The 19,368-nt window shown below is 36.7% G+C and overlaps 1 protein-coding gene across 1 annotated transcript in view; it reads right to left on the minus strand.

Annotated features, from left to right (window-relative positions):
• CPS1 (carbamoyl-phosphate synthase 1) overlaps positions 1 to 19,368 on the minus strand; it is a 124,185-nt gene that overhangs the window by 77,924 nt on the left and 26,893 nt on the right. Inside the window, exons 4-13 of the mRNA XM_082691573.1 lie at positions 18,528 to 18,617; positions 16,326 to 16,382; positions 14,052 to 14,144; positions 11,471 to 11,560; positions 9,898 to 10,026; positions 9,209 to 9,315; positions 8,230 to 8,368; positions 7,233 to 7,310; positions 5,506 to 5,604; positions 3,701 to 3,796 (exon numbers count right to left, since the gene is read on the minus strand). Coding sequence (XP_082547699.1) covers positions 3,701 to 3,796; positions 5,506 to 5,604; positions 7,233 to 7,310; positions 8,230 to 8,368; positions 9,209 to 9,315; positions 9,898 to 10,026; positions 11,471 to 11,560; positions 14,052 to 14,144; positions 16,326 to 16,382; positions 18,528 to 18,617 — 978 coding nt within the window. The remainder of the gene's footprint in view (positions 1 to 3,700; positions 3,797 to 5,505; positions 5,605 to 7,232; positions 7,311 to 8,229; positions 8,369 to 9,208; positions 9,316 to 9,897; positions 10,027 to 11,470; positions 11,561 to 14,051; positions 14,145 to 16,325; positions 16,383 to 18,527; positions 18,618 to 19,368) is intronic.

A 19,368-nucleotide genomic window follows, 5' to 3' on the forward strand; every position in this document is an offset into this window, starting at 1 on the left:
AAGGAGAGAATCACCATATTCAACTGAAGGGTCTGTATTGGGTGACAAAACTTTTAGGTTAGTTTGTGGGCTATCGAGATCAGTAATAGGACTAATGAATGGAATGGAGGGTAAAGGAAGACAAACGTCTGGTGAGAGGAAAGAAAAAATTCCTTGAAAACAGAACTATTCAAAAAGAACTGGTTACCTCACAAGGTTCACCCTGAACTCCTTGCTAGAAGTATCAAGCAAAACTGGAGTTGATTTCTATAGAATTTGACTAGAGGTCTATGAATACTACTGAGTTGGCTGTAAAAGACTAAAATATTTTTAAAACTTAAAAATTAATAAAATATAAAATGGAACCAGAGGCAACATCCAAGAAGTTTCCCTTTGCAATGTTTGTCAGAGACCAACATGGAGTGTACATGTAAAATACAAGATGATGTATTCCCTTGCTGGAAGCACTGGGAGCCTTCTGCTGGATTCCATCTTTTTAGATTTTCATGACTGCTAGAGTGCTTTAACAAAGGGACTTATACATAACTTTTTATACATACTACATTAAAAGAAAATGACCATATGACAAAAAAAATAAAATAAAATAAAAATGTCACGTGTCTGCGTGCGTATAAATGTATTCATAGCTCTATCTTATTTCTGACATCTGCAGAGATCTCAAAAATAATTCCTCATGTAGGCTATGAAAAGGATAAATAGCTTTATAACCTGGGATAAGGGTGATACAAAATAATTGTTATAAAATATGGCCATCTGTCTCTTACTATTTTACCTATTACCAGGTCAATTTAGAACCCTCCTAATACATCAACAAAATACTCAGATGAGAGTATAGAAATCATCCTTGAAAGCCCTATATGTCCTTGGGGAAGGATCTGAATAAAATATTAAATATATTTCATATTACTTTATACTCAGTGCCTTAAAACTTATAATATACTTTTTTATCAATTTATTTGATTTTTATAAAAAGACTACAAGAGAAATCTCTACCTCACAGATAAAACTGACATTCAATAAGGTTAAATGACTTGCCAAAGATCTTCTAGCTGATCAAATGGTAAAATTAGGATTCTAATCCAAGTCTTGTGATACAAGTTCTAGCCCTTTCTTCCATCTGAGTCATCTCTCAAGATTTTAAAAAAGCAGTTTTCAAAAAGTGGTATTAAGAAATTTTTGAACAAATACATACAGATAAGCAAATCCATTTAAAATATAGGATGGATTTTTTTAAATTAACATATAATATATTATTTGTTTCAGGGGTATAGGTCTGTGAATCATCAGTTTTACACAATCCACAGCACTAACAATAGCAGATATCACATACTCTACCCAATGTCCATAACCCAGCCACCCTATCTCTTCCCCACCCCCTGCTTCCAGCAACCCTTAGTTTGTTTCCTGAGATTAAGAGTCTCTTATGATTTGTCTCCCTCCCTGGTCCCATTTTGTTTCATGGAATTTAAATAAAGTCCAAACTAAGAACACATCATCAATAGAAGTTACAGAAGGTCTCACTACTAGAGAAAATCACCAAAAGATTTAAATATATTTGTATTTTCCTGAATGGATATATCTACTTTTGTAAATCAAATTATATAAGTAAAGTCTCCATAAATGACTGTGATGAGTGTCCATATATTTTAAAACTAAAAATTATTTCAAACTATTTTAATACATTTTTTATTTTTTTTTTTCTAATATAGTTCTGGCTACAATACATGCACCATCTGATTATTTTTAAATATTTAGCCCATAGGGGCGCTGTGTGGCTCAGTCAGTTCAACGTCTGCCTTAGGCTCAGATCATGATCCACAGTCCTGGAATTGAGCCCCGAGTGGGGCTCTCTACTCAGTGAGGAGTTTGCTTCTCCCTCTCCCTCTGTCTGCCACTCCCCTTGCTCATGCTCTCCCTCTCTGTCTGTCTGTCTGTGTGTGTGTCTCTCTCTCCTTCTGTGTCAAATAAATAATCACAAATATCATGGAGGACAAGGGGAGTTAGAGAGGAGAAGGGAGTTGGAGTAAATTGGAAGGGGAGGTGAATCATGAGAGACTATGGACTCTGAAAAACAATCTGAGGGGTTTGAAAGGGCAGGGGGGTGGGAGGTTGGGGGAGCCAGGTGGTGGGTATTATAGAGGGCACAGATTGCATGGAGCACTGGGTGTGGTGAAAAAATAATGAATACTGTTTTCCTGAAAATAAATAAATCAATTTAATTAAAAAAATAAAAATTAAAAAAAAAATAAAAAATAATAATAATAAAATCTTAAAAATAAATAAGTAAATAAATATTTAGTCCACAAATTCATTTCTACTAACTTCCTCATTAATCATAATACTATCACAAATAATTTCTATTTGGTTAAAATATATAACTTCACCTAACAAATGTAAAGCACATAAAAATATATAGGCTATGAAAATATTAATTCTTTATAAAGCTACCAACTAGGATAAAAAACCATAGGCTGCTTAATTGTATTTATAAAACCTGAACACACTTACATTGTATTCTAACCAATCTAAACCACTGGACATCCGCTAATTATATAAAAAGAAATTGAATCATAATACAATAAAGTAAAGTACTCCTTGAAAACGTGCACAAAAAACATATGTGTGTATGTGTGTGTACTCATGCATGTATGGAAAAGGGCATTAAAATATAAAAATATATGGAAAGAAGAGTAACTAACCGGGGGCTGCATTCTATTTTTTCCAACAGAACTGTCAGGTGAAAATCTTTGTGTATAGCATACGAATACAACAAAATGGAAAAAGAAAAATTCTGGCCAACTGTTTCTCTGTGTTTGTTGTCCTAGTCTCCCGCCACCTTGTCTGTGTGGCTTTCTCCTAGCCAGGTCTCTGGTGCATGGCTTGACACTACAAAGCCAGAGGCAAAGTCACAGAAAGCTCACATTGTCCCTGGACGGCTGATTAGCACCAAAATGAGGACTATCCAAGGAAATAAGGACACCAAAGAGAAGCCAAGTTAGCTCTTTCTTAGAAATACCTTACATATACAGTGAAATTTTTCTAAAGGTTTGTTTTGCTGACAAAGGGTTGGAGAGATCTTGAAAGACTTCAAAGGAACAGGGAGGGTGTTTTTCCCAATGTTGAGTATCCAATCCTCATTTCTACATGATAATCCGCCAAATTGTTCTGTTCAGTCATCAACCCAAGTCATAAATGGTTAAATTGGGTCCCCTAGTGACAGGTAATAACTTCTAAAGCTGGGCAAAAGTCATCTGCTGCCTTTGCTCCCTCAACTTAATCTTGCCATGTCAACCACAGAGATGCCTGAAGCATCCTCTAGAACATTTACAATATCTTACAGCACCAAGGAGCCCCAAATTCCCTCTTTCATACAAAAGACAAATATATTTTAAATGCTCACTGCCTCAAAAGAAATGAGCAACATCTGTAAACATGGCTTTTTATGTTTTCAGTACAAATTGGTGGTAACAGGTAATTTTGGAGATCACTCTCACATTCTTGATTTACGGGCATGCAAAAAAGTTTGAGACAGTAGAAGATTTCACGTGTGGTCTAAATTTCTTCAATGTAAGATGTGTGAGAAACTGTTAAGGAAATCAATTACAGTGACTTTGAAAAGAGGTAGTGTCATAAATCTAAATTATGAAATACTAATTAGACTCATTAAAGGAGTATATTAGTTCTTACAGAAACCTCTCACCTTCATGGCTTTTACAGCTTGTGATCCCGAGTAATCAAATTCACCTGCCTGACCAATGGACAGACCTCCCGATCCTAAGATAAGGACTTTGGAAACCTGTAAGCAATAAGAAAATGGCATTGCTCTGATTAGCAAGATGGGGAAAAGAGGCAATTTCAAGAGCAGGGAAGTCTATCTATATTGTCCAGGTTTACATCGTGATTTAAAGTACAATGTTTCAAAAAACACATGAAGAAAAAGACTAACATTTTAAATTCAAATTCAATTAAGTAACATATAATGTACTATTTCTTTCTGCAGCACAGGTCTGTGATTCATCAGGAAAAACACAAACAATTTAAAAATCTCTAATTTCAAAGCAATTTCCAATGGTCATGAAGTTTTTTTCACTTAGGTAAAAAATTTTGAGAAGAGGTCTACATTTTATTTAAAGATACATAAATATCTAAAAATTACTACATAAATATATATGAAAATCTACACATCTATGTGTGTGTGTGTGTGTGTGTGACAAGAATCTCTCTAAAACTTAAATGTATTACATTCAATACTCCATCGGTTTCTTCTAGATAAAGCAGGACTCTGGGCCTTCCATAACAAATGAATGAAAACACAGAAGACAAGGGGCCCATGGATGCACCTTCATATTCACATTTTCACCTTTACTGTTTGTGCCAGAAATATTTACAGAAAATGCAAGACGAAAAAGCTCATGTCTTGACAATATACTGACATTCTATAAATCATACATAGGATTCCAAGCAAATAATGATTCTTCTTATTTTTTAGCCCCAAGTGCTAAAGACTTCAGTGGAGAAAGATATTCCTGGTCACTGCAAAAGACAAGGACTTGAGAAGCTTGGTTTGCCTCAACAAATGCTTATTGGATGCCTACCACATGCGAAGGTGCTGCAAAATCCCAATTATATCTTTTTTCCCCACCATTAAGAAAAAAAAAAGCATCTGAAGAACGTGAGTTGAGGTTCTGAGAAGAACACTATGCAGGAAGTACATGGGTTCTTTGCTTACCAAGAACCCACAATTTGATTCCACACGGAGTGGGTGGGCTACCTCCATCATTTCCATCTGAGGACAAGAGGCTACCATGGAAATCCTTAAAACAGGTCATCCAACTCAAATTATCATTTCATGTAAACACTTAATTCAATTACCTTTATTTATAAAAAGCCAATCTGTATATATATACTTGAAACTATATACACATTCTTCTAAATTTTATATAATAATCATGTGGGTATATATGTAGTATAACTTTGAAGGAAATGTGTAGAAATCTTATCATACTAACCTATACATTCACACAAAGAAGGACTCAAGTTTGTGCTATAGTACTCCTTATCTATTTGCTCTTAATAGGTAAAATCATATTTTTCTATTCACGATGACCAATAATAATTCTTTTAGTTGAAATAAAATTTCTGTCACCTATAATGAATGATTCTGTAATCTGAACTGTATCTGAATCATACCTAAAACTATAGTATATTAAGTAACAGAATGTGTCAAATTGTAAACTAAAATCCTATTGTTTATTAAATTATTGTATTACACATTTCTAGAAGCAAACTGTAAAAGGTATAATTTTAAATCAAAAACATGAAAATTCCAGTGAACACACCAAGAACAGACCAAACAATTAGATGCTAAAATAATGGGTAATTAAAATATTACCAGTAGTCTTTTACAGACATTAAAATGGTTAACATCATTCATTTAAAAAATTATCATATGATAGAGAAAAAATCAAAAATACACAAACCAGAAAGGAATCCACATATACTGACCTCAACTCGAGATGCAACCAGAGCTGGTTTTGGTAGAACAGATGTAATTGTGGTACCTTTCCCTTTCTTTATCAGTGAGAAAAAAGAATCAAACAGGTACTGGAAAAAAAAAAAAATAGATCCAACTAGTTAGAAACTATAAAACTCATAAGGTTGCTAGATAAAATATATACACCCAGTTAAATTTGAACCTCAAATAAATAACAAATAATTTTTTAGGATAAGTGTTCATATACAACATTTGTTTTTTGCTTTTCTGCCAAAATTGGCAAAAACTAAATATTTACTACTATAAGAATTAGATCAAATAAACATTTCTCACTGTTCACTTCAAATCCTATCAAAAGCAAGTTTTCAGCAGACAATGAACATTTCAGATCATGCCTTCTGAGAATGTCATGCTTCATACCCTTAATTATGAGTTATTTTCTTCTAAATGGATCCTTCTAAATAAAACTCTAGTTATACAAAAGAAATTAAAGCTATATTACTTATATATCCTAAAGTTAGAAATAACTAGATTTTGAAAATTTCTATCAGCTCAAAAAATACCTCCAAAGCTTATTCTTAAACTATACTAATGAATTTACTACTATTGTGTCACTAGACATGACAAATTTCAATGAAGATACTCATTTACAGCTATCTGACAGGACCAAAAAAAAAAAAAGGATTAAGCGCTACTTAATATTGCATGTCTTAATTTCAATGTTCCTAATACGAAGTACTACTATGGGCAAAATATTTAAATTTGAAATTTGAAAAAAAATAGTATTCAGCATGTATTAGGCCAAAAAAATCCATGTAATTTAGTTTCTTTATGCATTTCATCATGGGCAGGTAATGTTATACTGATTTGAGGTATTAAGAATCACGTCCTAAAAATATTAAAAAATGAACAGAACATATATATCTGAAAAGCCAATTCAGGAATGAGAAATGGAGTTTACAGAGGGAAAATTCTGTTTCTCCTCATTTCACCTGGGTGTCTTTCGAGTATGTGCTGACAGGGAGGAGCTGTCAGCATTACTACTAGAGAGAGGCTTTAAGGTGTGGGAGAGGAAGTCACACCAGACTTTCCAGACTTTTCTGTGTCACCACAAGCTCTTGTTTGAAAAGGTGACCTTGAGCACTGAACCAAAAGCTCACACACACAAAATAAAAATATTTAAATTAAAAACAAAACTCCTCTAAGCATTCTTTCTGGTTCTTTTCTTAAGCCATCTGACTCATATATATGTGTGTGCATGCCCTCCCCCCTCCGAGTACCCCTGCCCTTCTTCCTTCTCCTGCTGCTGTTTATTCACTATCCTGGCTACACAACCAGTTGCCATAGGGATTTTTGTGAAGTCACAGATGGGGGATTAAAATTTCATTTCAGTTATGAGAACAAGAGAGCAAGAGGGAATTCATTTGCATAGTACAACAATTGTAAATTTCAGAACTAAATATATTAGAATGATAACGATTTAAATAAAAACAGCATCGCGTCAGGTTTCTTCAGGGCTTTCCCACTTTAAATTTTAAAAAACACAGAAATTTCCTCCATGATATTCATGGGGAAATTTTAATGCAATATACATGTGTTATCAAGGCACTCTTCTTGAAAAATATTCTGTACCTAAGTCATCTGAGGTGATGATGTTTGTTTCTCAAGTTTTCACATAAATACATTTCTGATTTTTTAAAAAAATTAAGTGTACAATAGGCCTCATGTCCTAACATACCTCAGTGTCTGTGGGACCCGGGCTGACCTCTGGGTGGAACTGTACGCCGAAGAAGGGTTTACTCTCATGCATAATTCCCTGAGAGAACAAGAAATAGGAGAAATTCCTTCTGTAACAATGACTGTCAACCAGGGCTATGTATTATTCAGTAGACAATAAAGTTCAAAGAAAAAAAAAAGAGTTAAATGCTCAAGGACATTCCAACAGCTAACAGTCATAATAAAAATAAGCCAACAAAGACTCAACCAAATGTGGTTCCTTCATAAAAACAACTGATTTGGGGGCACCTGGGTGGCTCAGTGGGTTAAAGCCTCTGCCTTCAGCTCGGGTCATGATCTCGGGGTTCTGGGATCGAGCCCCGCATCGGGCTCTTTGCTCAGCCGGGAGCCTGCTTCCCCCCTCTCTCTCTGCCTGCCTCTCTGCCTGCCTGTGATCTCTGTCAAATAAATAAATAAAATCTTTAAAGAAAATAAAATTAAAAAATTTTTTAAATAAATAAATAAAAATTTAAAAAATAAAAAAAAGAAGAAGAAAAAAACACTGATTTGGTCTATAGCCTTTGGGTGACCCCCTCCCAGGGTCTGTTCAGAATAAACTCAAATCTTCTTCTTATCTCCAACTCCTAGATTACTTCTCTGAGGGTCTTCTCAAAGGCTACTTCAGAGCCAAGTAAGTCTCAGAGACCCACACAGACAGGCCCAAACAGATCTCTACCAGCTGTCCATTAGCAATGAATGTGGAAGACAGTCACTGATTAACCACTCAGAGAGGGTATCTCAATGAGCCAACTGATGATAGAATAAGACAGAAGTAACTTTTTAAAAAGCAGAGGGCGATGGGAAATAAGCTATAAAAAGAGTTCTTACACTTACTCTCTCTCTCTCTCTTTCTCACACACACACACACACACACACACACACATGGTGTCTGGCTAACAGAGTATGAAAAGCCCTGCTTTACTCATTGCCAACTGAACAGGTTTATTGAGAGCACTCACCTCGTTGGTTTGGTCGTTGACATTCACAAAAAGTGGTTTCCAGCCAGCAGGAAGGGTGTTGTCCAGGGCATAGCCATGATTCTGAGCAGTAATGAAAGCCTGTCTGTTTGTGAGATTCAAAACAGGTTGATTCTGCCCTCTGGAGAAAAAGAATAGGGAAAAGGAAAAGTGAAGACCATAAACACCTTCATTGTAAAATAGTGGATGAGAAAATCCTATTAAAATGTGAAAGTTTCAATTGCTTAGTGGAAATTACTTTGTGAGAAAAGTCACAGATTGTTAATCCCAATAATTTTAACAACAAAAATCAATTCAGGAAGCTTTGCTGTGTGTTAAATACCAGGTCTATTAAACTTCTACAATCAGTACAAAGGGAGAACTGAGCTCATAACAAAAAGTTAAGAGTGGCTCATGAGCTTAACGGAGAGACAAATAACAATTTATGTTAAGGAAGATAAGTAATTTTAAAGCCAGAGGAGAGTTTTTGGGAAATGATAAAGAGATGACAACTCTGTCCTGAATAACTTTGAATTACACTTTACGAAGAGGGTGGGCTATGGGGGAAGAAAGCGCCATGTTGAATAAACCGGCATCATGCAGGGTAAGGAAGCAAAATGGAGAGGATCTGAAGACTTCCTGGTTCTTGAGTCTTACAACGTTATCAGTGCTCTGCTATTTAGCTTGGAAGGCAGAGAAGTTTCCTTTGGAATATCATACCATGGAACATAATAACCTCGATTTATGCCAAGGGAAGGAAAATAACTTTAAACTACAGCAACATTATTGTTAGAGAAGGCTGCCTTTCAAAAATGCAATAAAAGTGGTATCGGGAGAGTCAGACAACTATGAACCATGTAATAGTACAGTTATCTTTTTTTCTGAAGAAAATGGCACATAAGTTTTCTAAGGCTTTTGCAGTTAGTTATTAATGGTGTTTCAGAACCAGTTGGACCTGTAAACAAACGCAGAACTGTCTTACCTGTTGGGCATGGACATCTTGTAGGTTTTGGCACCAGCAGCCAGTCCTGTTATTAAATTTCCTGTACTGATTCCAAACAATGGCTCCTTGCGGTCACTCTCCAAAATCTAAATCAGGGAGAGTTTTTATTAGCCAGGAGTACTGTTCCAAAAAAAAAAAAAAAAAAAAGATGCTGCCTCTGATGGAATAAAAATGAAACATCCCTTTTATTCTTAATTAAAAAGGTAAGGAGAATAGAATAAAAGGAGAATTGAATAAAAAGCTAGACTATAAATAAGAATATGACTGACAAATGTGTACCATTAGAATTTTTTAAAATGTACTTAATATTCAAACTAAACAAAACTTGATATTTCTTCAGAAACTCGAGGGTATTATAGGCCCCCAGGCCATGATGAGAAACATGAATTGCCATTTTACATTTGTATAGAAAGACACATTTGGAGATTGGACTCAAGCTCTCTTCACTTGAGGACACAATCCCAGTTACTCTGCCTGAAGAAAGGTTCTTTTTCCTCTGGGACCCCCTCCTCACTGGCTCCCCCCATACAATATCTGCTGACACTGCCTCAGAGGTCACAGATAGGAGCTAAAGAATATCTGAACACCTAAAAGAGATTCCAGCCTTTCCAGCTACACAGACTCCCTCCACCTCACGCAGATAGATACCACCCCCAGGTTTACTGCACCTTTTTGACATTCTGGATTAGTGGTTGTGCAAGAGCAGGGTTCCCCGGTCCTCCAGCAATTAAAAGCCCATCATACTCCATCTTGGTGAAATCATGATTCCAGGGAACTAAATGCACTTCAGCTCCTCGCTGGGAAACAAGGACAAAAATGATCAAGTCAATAACAGTGTTCTTGGCCAAAGTGTAATTTTGCCTAGACTTTCTCTTGACTAACCACTCCCTAAAGGGGAGGGGAAAATGGCACATAATTCAAATAAATAATGTTGAGTGAAAAATTCTTTGGTGGCTCCCTGTATTTTGTGTGATGTGTAGGAAGTCAGTGGTCAATAGAAAGTGGAGGAAAAAACATCACTGAAGTTTTGATCCTGAAAAAATTGATAACACATTTTCCCATATTTCAGGAGGCTTCAGAACCTAAAGAATTCCTGACTAGGCACTGAGTAATATTGGTCATTTTCATTACCTGTAGTAGAGAGAGTGGGGGGAAAAAAAATCCATTTTCTGCAAAATTTAACTTGGTCCACCTCTTACATTTTTCAATTTTTTTTTAATCTGACCAAATTTTCATCAGTCTTCTTTCCTAGAGTTTTCTCACACTATCTGTAGTATCTATACTCTGATAGAATAATTAGAACTTTTATATATAGAAGTGGACAGGAAAATATCTTTGATGGTTTCCCTAGAAGCATCTCCTGGGACAAGGATTTGAGGGAAAGAAGCCTATTTGGAAAGGTTTCTAAGAAGAAACACTAGAAAGTGACACTATGAGGCACCCCAATAAAGTATGCATTACCAAGCACTATGGACAACTGGAGTTTCGGCCCACTAGGGAACTCTGAGAGCCAGTGTAGACTACTCACTCTCCAGATAGTTCATTGACAGGGCAAAGGAGTTGGGATATTTACACACTGGTGTTCTCTAGTCATTGAATGGGACTGCTCCAAGGATCATTAATTCTGAGTTATTTCCTGCCTACCAGCAGGTTCCAAACATCAAGAGAGAGCCCTCAAGCAATGAAGTGCAGACATTGGATGGACAAAATGCCTTATAATAGTAAAATGAGAAGAAGATACAGAGAGGCCATCGACAGCATCTGCTACTGAAGGGTCAAATGCAAATTTGTGTTAATAAATTGACAAGAATTTGAAATCATGATTTGGAATGTGAAAGTTTGTACTATATTAGGGCATGATCCCTGCAAACATTTGGCACATGAGGAATGTAGTCCAATGGAGGAGTTCTCCAACTGACTCCAAATTTTGGGTCATTTCCAAACCCGAAGAAAGTAAACATGGCATGTCTCAGAATGTCAGTTAATCCATGGTAAGAACCATCATCATTCTTCTCTGTATTGGTGGCCCCTAAAGATTTTTTTTAAAACATAGCCTACATCACTAATTTTAACAGGGATACAAGTGTTATTTTATAGATCAAAGACAACAAGAAGAGAGCAGATCCCCTGACGTTCCAAGGGGAATGCACAAGTTTTCTCTGAAACAGAGGAAGGAAATCAGTTTAACACTAAAGATCAATATTACAAATCCTCACCCTTGAGATGGAACACATCACTTACCTTTACTAGTAGGCGAATTACATTGTTTTTAATCCCACAATCAACAGCTACCACTTTCGTGGGGTTTCCTTTGCCATACACTTTGACATCCTGCAATTTTGACAAGCAGAGCGTGAGAGGGAAGTACAAGCCATGAACAACACAGCAATATCGTAACCACATCTGGGGACGCTTTGCACTTATATTGGTAACAGACTGATTGCTAACTACTAGGGAATGACTGGCAGTTAACAGTCAATTTATCAGGCACAGAGAGTGCCACAAACTGTATCGTTTTTATGAGGGAAAGTGTACTTTGCTGTTTTATATAAAATGTTGATTATAGTAATAACAATGATCCCTAAGAAATTGGTCACTTCCATAATTGACAATAATCTCTCCCATGTTTTGCCACATTAACAACCAGTGGCAATGGAATTTTCAAGTGTTACTGGGTGATTCAGTACTAGACAGACGTGGTAATAGATACATCATGCTTTAAATACCATTTGTTCCTCAACTTGCAGTAAAGTTTGGATGGGGCAGAGCTGTTGTGCATTAGGCTTCTGTAATGGGGCTAATGGGTAAAATCAGTATGAGAGTCAGAGGATTGCTAAGCTAGTGTAGACCACTGCTCTCTTTAGGTTACCATGCGATCGTTTGCATTTAAATGGTAGACTCCATAAAAGGATCCCTGAGCATATCATAATCATTACCTACAGCTAAAGCACTGCTTGGAGTCAGATCCATTTTCACAGGCATTTACCCAAGAAGCAGTTCCCCCAAAGTCATAAAAGGAGAAATAATAGAAACGGAGAGAAAGCCTAGAGGGCTGGGTGCCCACACTGATTACAGCTTCGAGAATTACCTAGTATATTCTGAATTTAGGGTGATCTCAATGTTTCCAAAAGATTTTAGATGAAAGTTGCAACCTGGATATTTGAAAGAGCATTTTACTTTAACTGAAACATCAGCTCTCCACTCTCCACAAATTCTAAAGGATGGGAAATCATAATCCTTAGACCGTACTTGAAAAAAATATCTATAAAGTTTGTCACGATTTTTTTTCCCTGCTAACTATTCTAGAGAAAAAGTGCTCAATTCTTTCCATGATCTGGGGAAATTATTTCTGAGCTGATCCATAAATGCTAGAGATAATCTCTCTCCGGATAATTTGAAAAAGTGTGGATTTATTTTTAACCTTGGGCTTCTCCTACAACATAAAGCACTATTACCATCTAGTTGTAGCTACATCAAATTGCAATTACAAGACAATGAATTAAGCTATCAACCATATCAAAACAAAACACACAGAATATATATAATCTGATAAAAATATGCATTTTAGCACAGCTACAATGTAATTATTCAATTCTGCTAGCATTAAGAAATGGGGTCAGTTCTCACCATTGCGATCTCTCTCTTGATCTGACATAGATAAAAATACAGACAGGCTCCTTTTTGCTGGTCTGTACACAAATACATTATATGCTCTCCATACAGAATGACAGCAGTTTTAAGGAAGACCTCACAGACACGTGAATATGTGAATTTACATTATGACTCTTGAAGAGAAGAAATGTATTATGCACTGGTTTTAACCTTATTACCACAGAATTCTTTTTAAGGTGACTTTCTCTAGGTCAGTGTTCCTCACATGTGGAAAATGCTGCACTAGATCCTCAAGGTAGTTCTCAATACTAAAAGGAAAAATAGCCCTTTTTCATATTGTGTCTCAAATGAAATCACTTCACAAGGGAACATATAGAAACAACTACAGGAAAAATAGTATGGGCAAATTTTACAGTTAAAAACCAGGGAAGGGTGCCTGGGTGGCTCAGTGGTTAAGCTGCTGCCTTCGGCTCAGGTCATGATCTCAGGGTCCTAGGATCGAGTCCCGCATCGGGCTCTCTGCTCAGCAGGGAGCCTGCTTCCTCCTCTCTCTCTCTCTGCCTGCCTCTCTGCCTATTTGTAATTTCTCTCTATCAAATAAATAAATAAAATCTTTTTAAAAAATAAATAAATAAATAAAAAATAAAAACCAGGGAATATTGCATATGGCATGATCAAATTCCAAATATATAAGCAATTACATATCTAATTTAAAATTCGCTGTCTTTAACAACTCCTATTTCTCAGGTTTCGGCATCCTGTGAATCATGTTTGCATCCAGCATCAGCACCACGGTCAGTACTGATCGGCAGGGACCCATCGGTCTGGTCCCCGTTTCCAGGTGACTAGGCGTAGGAACGGGAATACCAGATAATACCAACATGTGTTTTCTCTGAAACTGACATGCTCTTAGTTAGGCAATTTTCAGCCTTTTCATAACATTTTCTCAAGGAAAGGCCCTGGTGCCCGGAAGTTCTCACAGCTGGAATTCTTCATGAAATGTTATTCTCCACGGTCATTCTGATTGATGCTGGATTGCAGCAGGTAAAATTTACTAACTTTAAATGCACTGATTTGTAATATATATTTTAGCAGCTATGAGATTTTTTTTCCCTCAAGTCTGGTGCTTCAGGATGAAGACCTCGGCCTACGTGAAGATTTTGATATTACAAGAAATAAAACTAGAAAAATGTGAAGGGAAATCTCTCACCTTGGTTGAAACCTCAGCGATCAAATTCTGCTTATTTGGATCCACGAAATCCACAGGCTGACCTTCAAATTCAATCTTCCCAAGCATGGTACCCTATCAAAGAAAAAAATTAGACAGTTCAAAGGGAGTACCAGGCAAGGTGCTGACAGGATCCATTCACAGGGACTTAAACGGCTGCTCCAAGATCTAAATGCCTTTATAATTACTTAAAACCATCAGCAGAAGTTCCTCATCTTCTCAAACTGGAAAGATGAAGTAATTTGTACAGTACATTTTGAGAAACACTGTGGAATGTACAATTCTTTTTTTTTTTTTTTTTTTTTTTTTAAGGTCCGAGACTGGCCCTTGGAGTAAGCAAATTCTAAAGGCATCAGAATTCAGGTCTCTAAGTTTCAGGCTGCTGCAAATTAGAGCATTTAGGGTACCTATTCCCTTAGTGCACATGACCTAAAGATAGTTCAGCGGTGACATGGACAAAACAATCTTTTGAGAAGAAAATAAGAAATCTCAAAATAGAAGAAAATTGAAAAGAAGTATTAATTATATGATGCTAGTTAAATTCATTTACAAAATGATATAAAGTGCTATGTAAATCACAACTTTTGAAAGTAGCATTGAAAATGTTCACTGTTTTCGGCTGTTCATGTCCTGGTGTCCCTAAGGCCCTGCACTTTAAAGAACATTCAGACCTCTGTGAAGTTTTCACAGATTAGCCTTGCTAGCCTGAACATGGCAAATGTTTTCTTATTATTAGCTATGTCTTGAGATTTACTTATTTGTTAGTAAGTCTAGCTTTATCTATTTACAAAATAGCATATTACAAATCAAGACTTTATTGGAGGAGGGGAATCAAGATAATTCATTGATTTGCCTCTCTCCAAGGAAATCACTGCATTGGAGGAAAGGGAAGAAACTTTTGTTTCCTTCTGAAATATATTCCTTAAGGAAAGAATTAGTCACGTGAGAATGAGTGAGGGTAGAAAGCGCCAGTAGGTCATTCTCATTAACATCTATTCTCGGGAAAATTACGGAGGAGGAAGTAAAATCAGAAGTAGAGTGGAAGGGCTGTGTCAACTCTCATTGTCTTCCTTCTGGTCATGGGTGTGTGGCCGTGCCTCACTTTCAAAAGGCCGTTTTCAGAAAGCCATTCTTTCTGCTTACAGAGATCCTATGTCAATATACATTCTAACAAGGAAACCACATATTTTCTTGAAGAGTCTATTTCACTTTGAAATTGTATCATTTCTTTTTTCCTTTTGGTTTCTTTAAAGATTTTATTTATTTGAGAAACAGAGTGAGAGACCATGGTGGGGAATGCAGAGGGAGGAGGAGAAGCAGACTTCCTGCTGAGCAGGGACCCCCACCCCCCACCCCACACAGGGCCCAAGGTCATGACCGAAGGCACACGCTTAACCAACCAACTGAGCCACCCAGGTACCCCATCCTTTTTTAGGTAATATGATTCAATGAAAAACTTTAACAGCATTTGGGGAATTTAGTTAAAATTGGTGAGGTAAAGTTTCTTTCTGCTCTGGGATATGAAGGTTTTATGTAAGAAAAAAAGAAAAATTAGTACCCTCCTCTTACAACCGATGAAGCAAGCAGATGGTAATGAGATAGTCTCAAAAGGAGGGGTCAGACTGTTCAGCAATCAGATATGCAAGCAAAAGATACACTTATCTTTTATCACCTGGATCATTGGTACAGTCTCAAGAAATGACTATACAATTGAGGTAGCATATGCAGGGCTCATTAGACACACCCATGAAATATAACTCATTAATTTCACAGATAACCCCTCCAAGAAGACTAAACAAATAACAGCACTAATGCTGCACACTTCCTGGTTTGCTTCTTTCAGCAGGTCAGTATTGAATTGAGGCAAAGTTGTTATGCACCTGATTACCTTCTCCACTGGGCTCACTACCCCTGTCACGTGGGCTGACTTAGGCCTCGACTCTCTGGCATAGTGAATACACAGTGGGCACTCAATAATCTGCTGTCCATCCAGCAACAAACATCCCACTCAAGTATTCAGTTTTGAAAATGACATCAGAGATAGTAAAACAAGATGACAGAGGCCCAAATGACAAGAAATTGGTCAGATTTGTTCTTTCACATATTGTTGGGTTCCTCAAGCACTGAGAAAAAATAGAATATATATTTTTTCATTTATAGAGCATATAGTAGATAAACCATATATATGTAAACAGGGAGAGAGAGAGAAGGAAAGAGAGAGAGGAACATAGAGTTGGCTAAAGATGATGATCATACCTTATCCCGAATTATTTTGGTCAGCATTCTTGTATCCACTCCATAAATTGCAGGGACCTATAAGAAAAAGAATTCGTAGTGACAGTGAAATTGGAGGAAATTAGATCCAGCATATTGTTTTCAAGTTATAAACTGAGATCATCTATCTTCTTTTTTATTTTGTTCATCATCTATCTTCTTGAGCAGTAAATAATTTCCCTCCTCCTTCTTTTCTCTGACCCAGGGTGACTGTGTTGTCAGAACACGGTAAATTGCTGTTCCACTTGGGAACAGGACTCTTAATACCCAGGTCCTTTCTCAGAATAAAAAATGAGAAATTCTGAACATCAATCTTTTGCTACAGTATTGTTTCTTTTTACACAGGATAGTAAATAGGCAATGTTACATATTTATATATATAACATGCATTTATGTATATAAATAATGGAGTTTGTGAATTTCCTAAGCAATGATATGTAAAGACTATGAAAATCCACATTTGGAGCCAAATGCTCTGGCTACCTACTAGACACTCAACGCATTTTTCTGAGGATGTTTATTTTTTTTTTTAAAGACGTTATTTATTTGTTTATTTGACAGAGATCACAAGTAGGCAGAGAGGCAGGCAGAGAGAGAGAGGGAGAAGCAGGCTCCCCGCCGAACAGACAGCCTGATGCTGTGCTTGATCCCAGGACCCTGGGATCATGACCCTAGCCAAAGGCAGAGGATTTAACCCACTGAGCCACCCAGGCTCCCCTCTGAGGATGTTTATTAAGTAGTCAGACTCTAATAAGATTTCCCACCTGATTAGGAAATCAGGCAATATAACCATTTGTTTTCTTTTTCTTTTTTTTTTTTTTTTTTTTGAGTAGTTTGAATAGAGACAGATGTGGTAAAATAAAGGGACACTGTGTTAGGAAACAGCAAAATAGGTTCTAATTTCTTTTCTTCTACCATTCGTCTGAGTGATGTTTGAGCAAGGAGTTTTTATTCACCTATACACAGAAGGAGATGAACTGGTTACTATCTTAGACCTTTTTTTTTTTTCTTTTAAATATTTTATGTATTTATTTGAGAGAGAGATTAAGAGAATGGTGGGCAGGAGAGACAGAGGAGAAGGAGACCTTCTGCGGGGCAGGGAGTCTGACATGGGATCAATCCCAGAACCCTGGGGTTATGACCTGAACCCAAGGCAGATGCTTAACCAATTGAGCCACCCAGATGTCCCTATCTTAGACCCTCTTCTAGTCTATATGTCTGTGATCACGAAAGATGATTCAAAGAACATTTTAAAAACTAACAAGTCATGGATGAAGTTTATACTCAGACCATTAGTTCTGACACAGAGCAGCTGTAATATCAGTTGCCTAGTGACACAAAGGAAACATTAAAAGGAGGGTGTCCTAAATGACCATTACAAAAATTAGCTGTCTAGGTAATGGAGGTAAATTTGGATAATGGTTGAGAATGAAATAGTAATGATTCAGGTAGTGAAAAAGATGCCTTGTTCTCCCCTTTAAAATTTAGAAAAAAAATGAAACCCAGGAAGTCAAAATCAAGATTCCTTGATTTTCAGAAAGAAGCAACATATAGCCTCAGTAGGTTAACGCTCATTGGTGTGGCAGAGCTTTCTTAGAATAATATTCTGTCAGTTAGAGGCTCCAAAGCAACAGAAAACACCTACAGCAACACTAGAGATGAAGCCAAATATAGCAGGTCCCTTAACTTTAAGTACGTCTGACATTCAAACCAGGAGAATCCTCTTATTTGATTAGAACAATAATACTTAAACTAAGGAAAGTATAAGATAAGGTTTATAACACTTTTCAATTACCACTTCAAATAGGTTATATCTAATTATATGTCATCGAGTCGTAATGTTTAAGCCAAAAGAAACTTAGCAATCTGTTTATCCTCAAAAGAGTTCACGATTTGGAAAATATGGTATGATTACATGATCTGCATAAAATCACACAGCTAGTTAACGGTAAAGCCGGTCCGAGAACCCACGACTCAAGTTACATATCACAATCGTGGGTATAAGGGATGGGAAAATTAAGTGGTTCAAGAAAATAAAAAAATCTAAAATGTTCTCTGGGCTCTTTCCCCAAAGAGAAATGCTACCAAGCCTGTGCGAGTGCCACCTAGTGGATTAAACTAAAAATGTGTGGCCCTCAGCATTTCAGAAGAGAATTGGTCCAGACAAGTCAGCCTTTTTCTCACCTTTTCTTCTTGTAGCCACTGCCCGAGACTCTTGGTAGCCAGCCAGTGGTGGTAGTCATTGCTGTAATTCAGCACCAGCAAACCTGCAACCTAGAAAGACAGGGAGTTGGGGTGAGCAGAAAATATTATCCAACTCTTGTGACTTGTTTTACGAGTCCATTTGCAATTTAAAAAAAAAAAAAAAAAAAGCTTGAGAGATGGAGAGGAGAAATGAGTGGGGGAAATCCGAGTGGGAGACAAACCATGTTCTGAGAAACAAACTGAGGGTTTTGGAGGGGAGGCGATGGGGTTTCGGGTGAGCCTGGTGGTGGGTATTAAGGAGGGCATGTATTGCATGGAGCACTGGGTGTGGTGCATTAAAAAAATGAATTTTGGAACACTGAAAAAAATTAATAAAATTTTTAAAAGCTTTATTATATCCACTGATTCGAGGCTTAAAATTCTGGAGACTTGAAGAAAAAAGATGATCAATAATTTTCTCTTAAAAAACATCATTGTCACCTTAATTACCATGTCAAGGAATAGTCTTACCTCATTTGCCAAATCCTGTGACTAAGCTAGGTCCCCCATGTCAGCACCCTGGTACTTTTTCTCCATGGTATTTACCAATAATCTAATTAATGATTAGATTTCATTATCTTCCTGTACATTAAACAAAGGATACATAATTTTCGATCTACATTTAAAGGAGACTGAATATATGGGGGAAATTGTGAGGAATAGAATTGAGCTAAATGATCGGTCCAAGTCATTCAAAAATACAGTGGGGAAAAAAATAGAGTGATGAATTTGGATTCTACATTTTTTAATTGTTTATATGGTCCACATTCTTAATACTATC

Source organism: Mustela nivalis (genome assembly GCF_964662115.1).
Source record: "Mustela nivalis genome assembly, chromosome: 11".
Classification (NCBI taxonomy): domain Eukaryota; kingdom Metazoa; phylum Chordata; class Mammalia; order Carnivora; family Mustelidae; genus Mustela; species Mustela nivalis.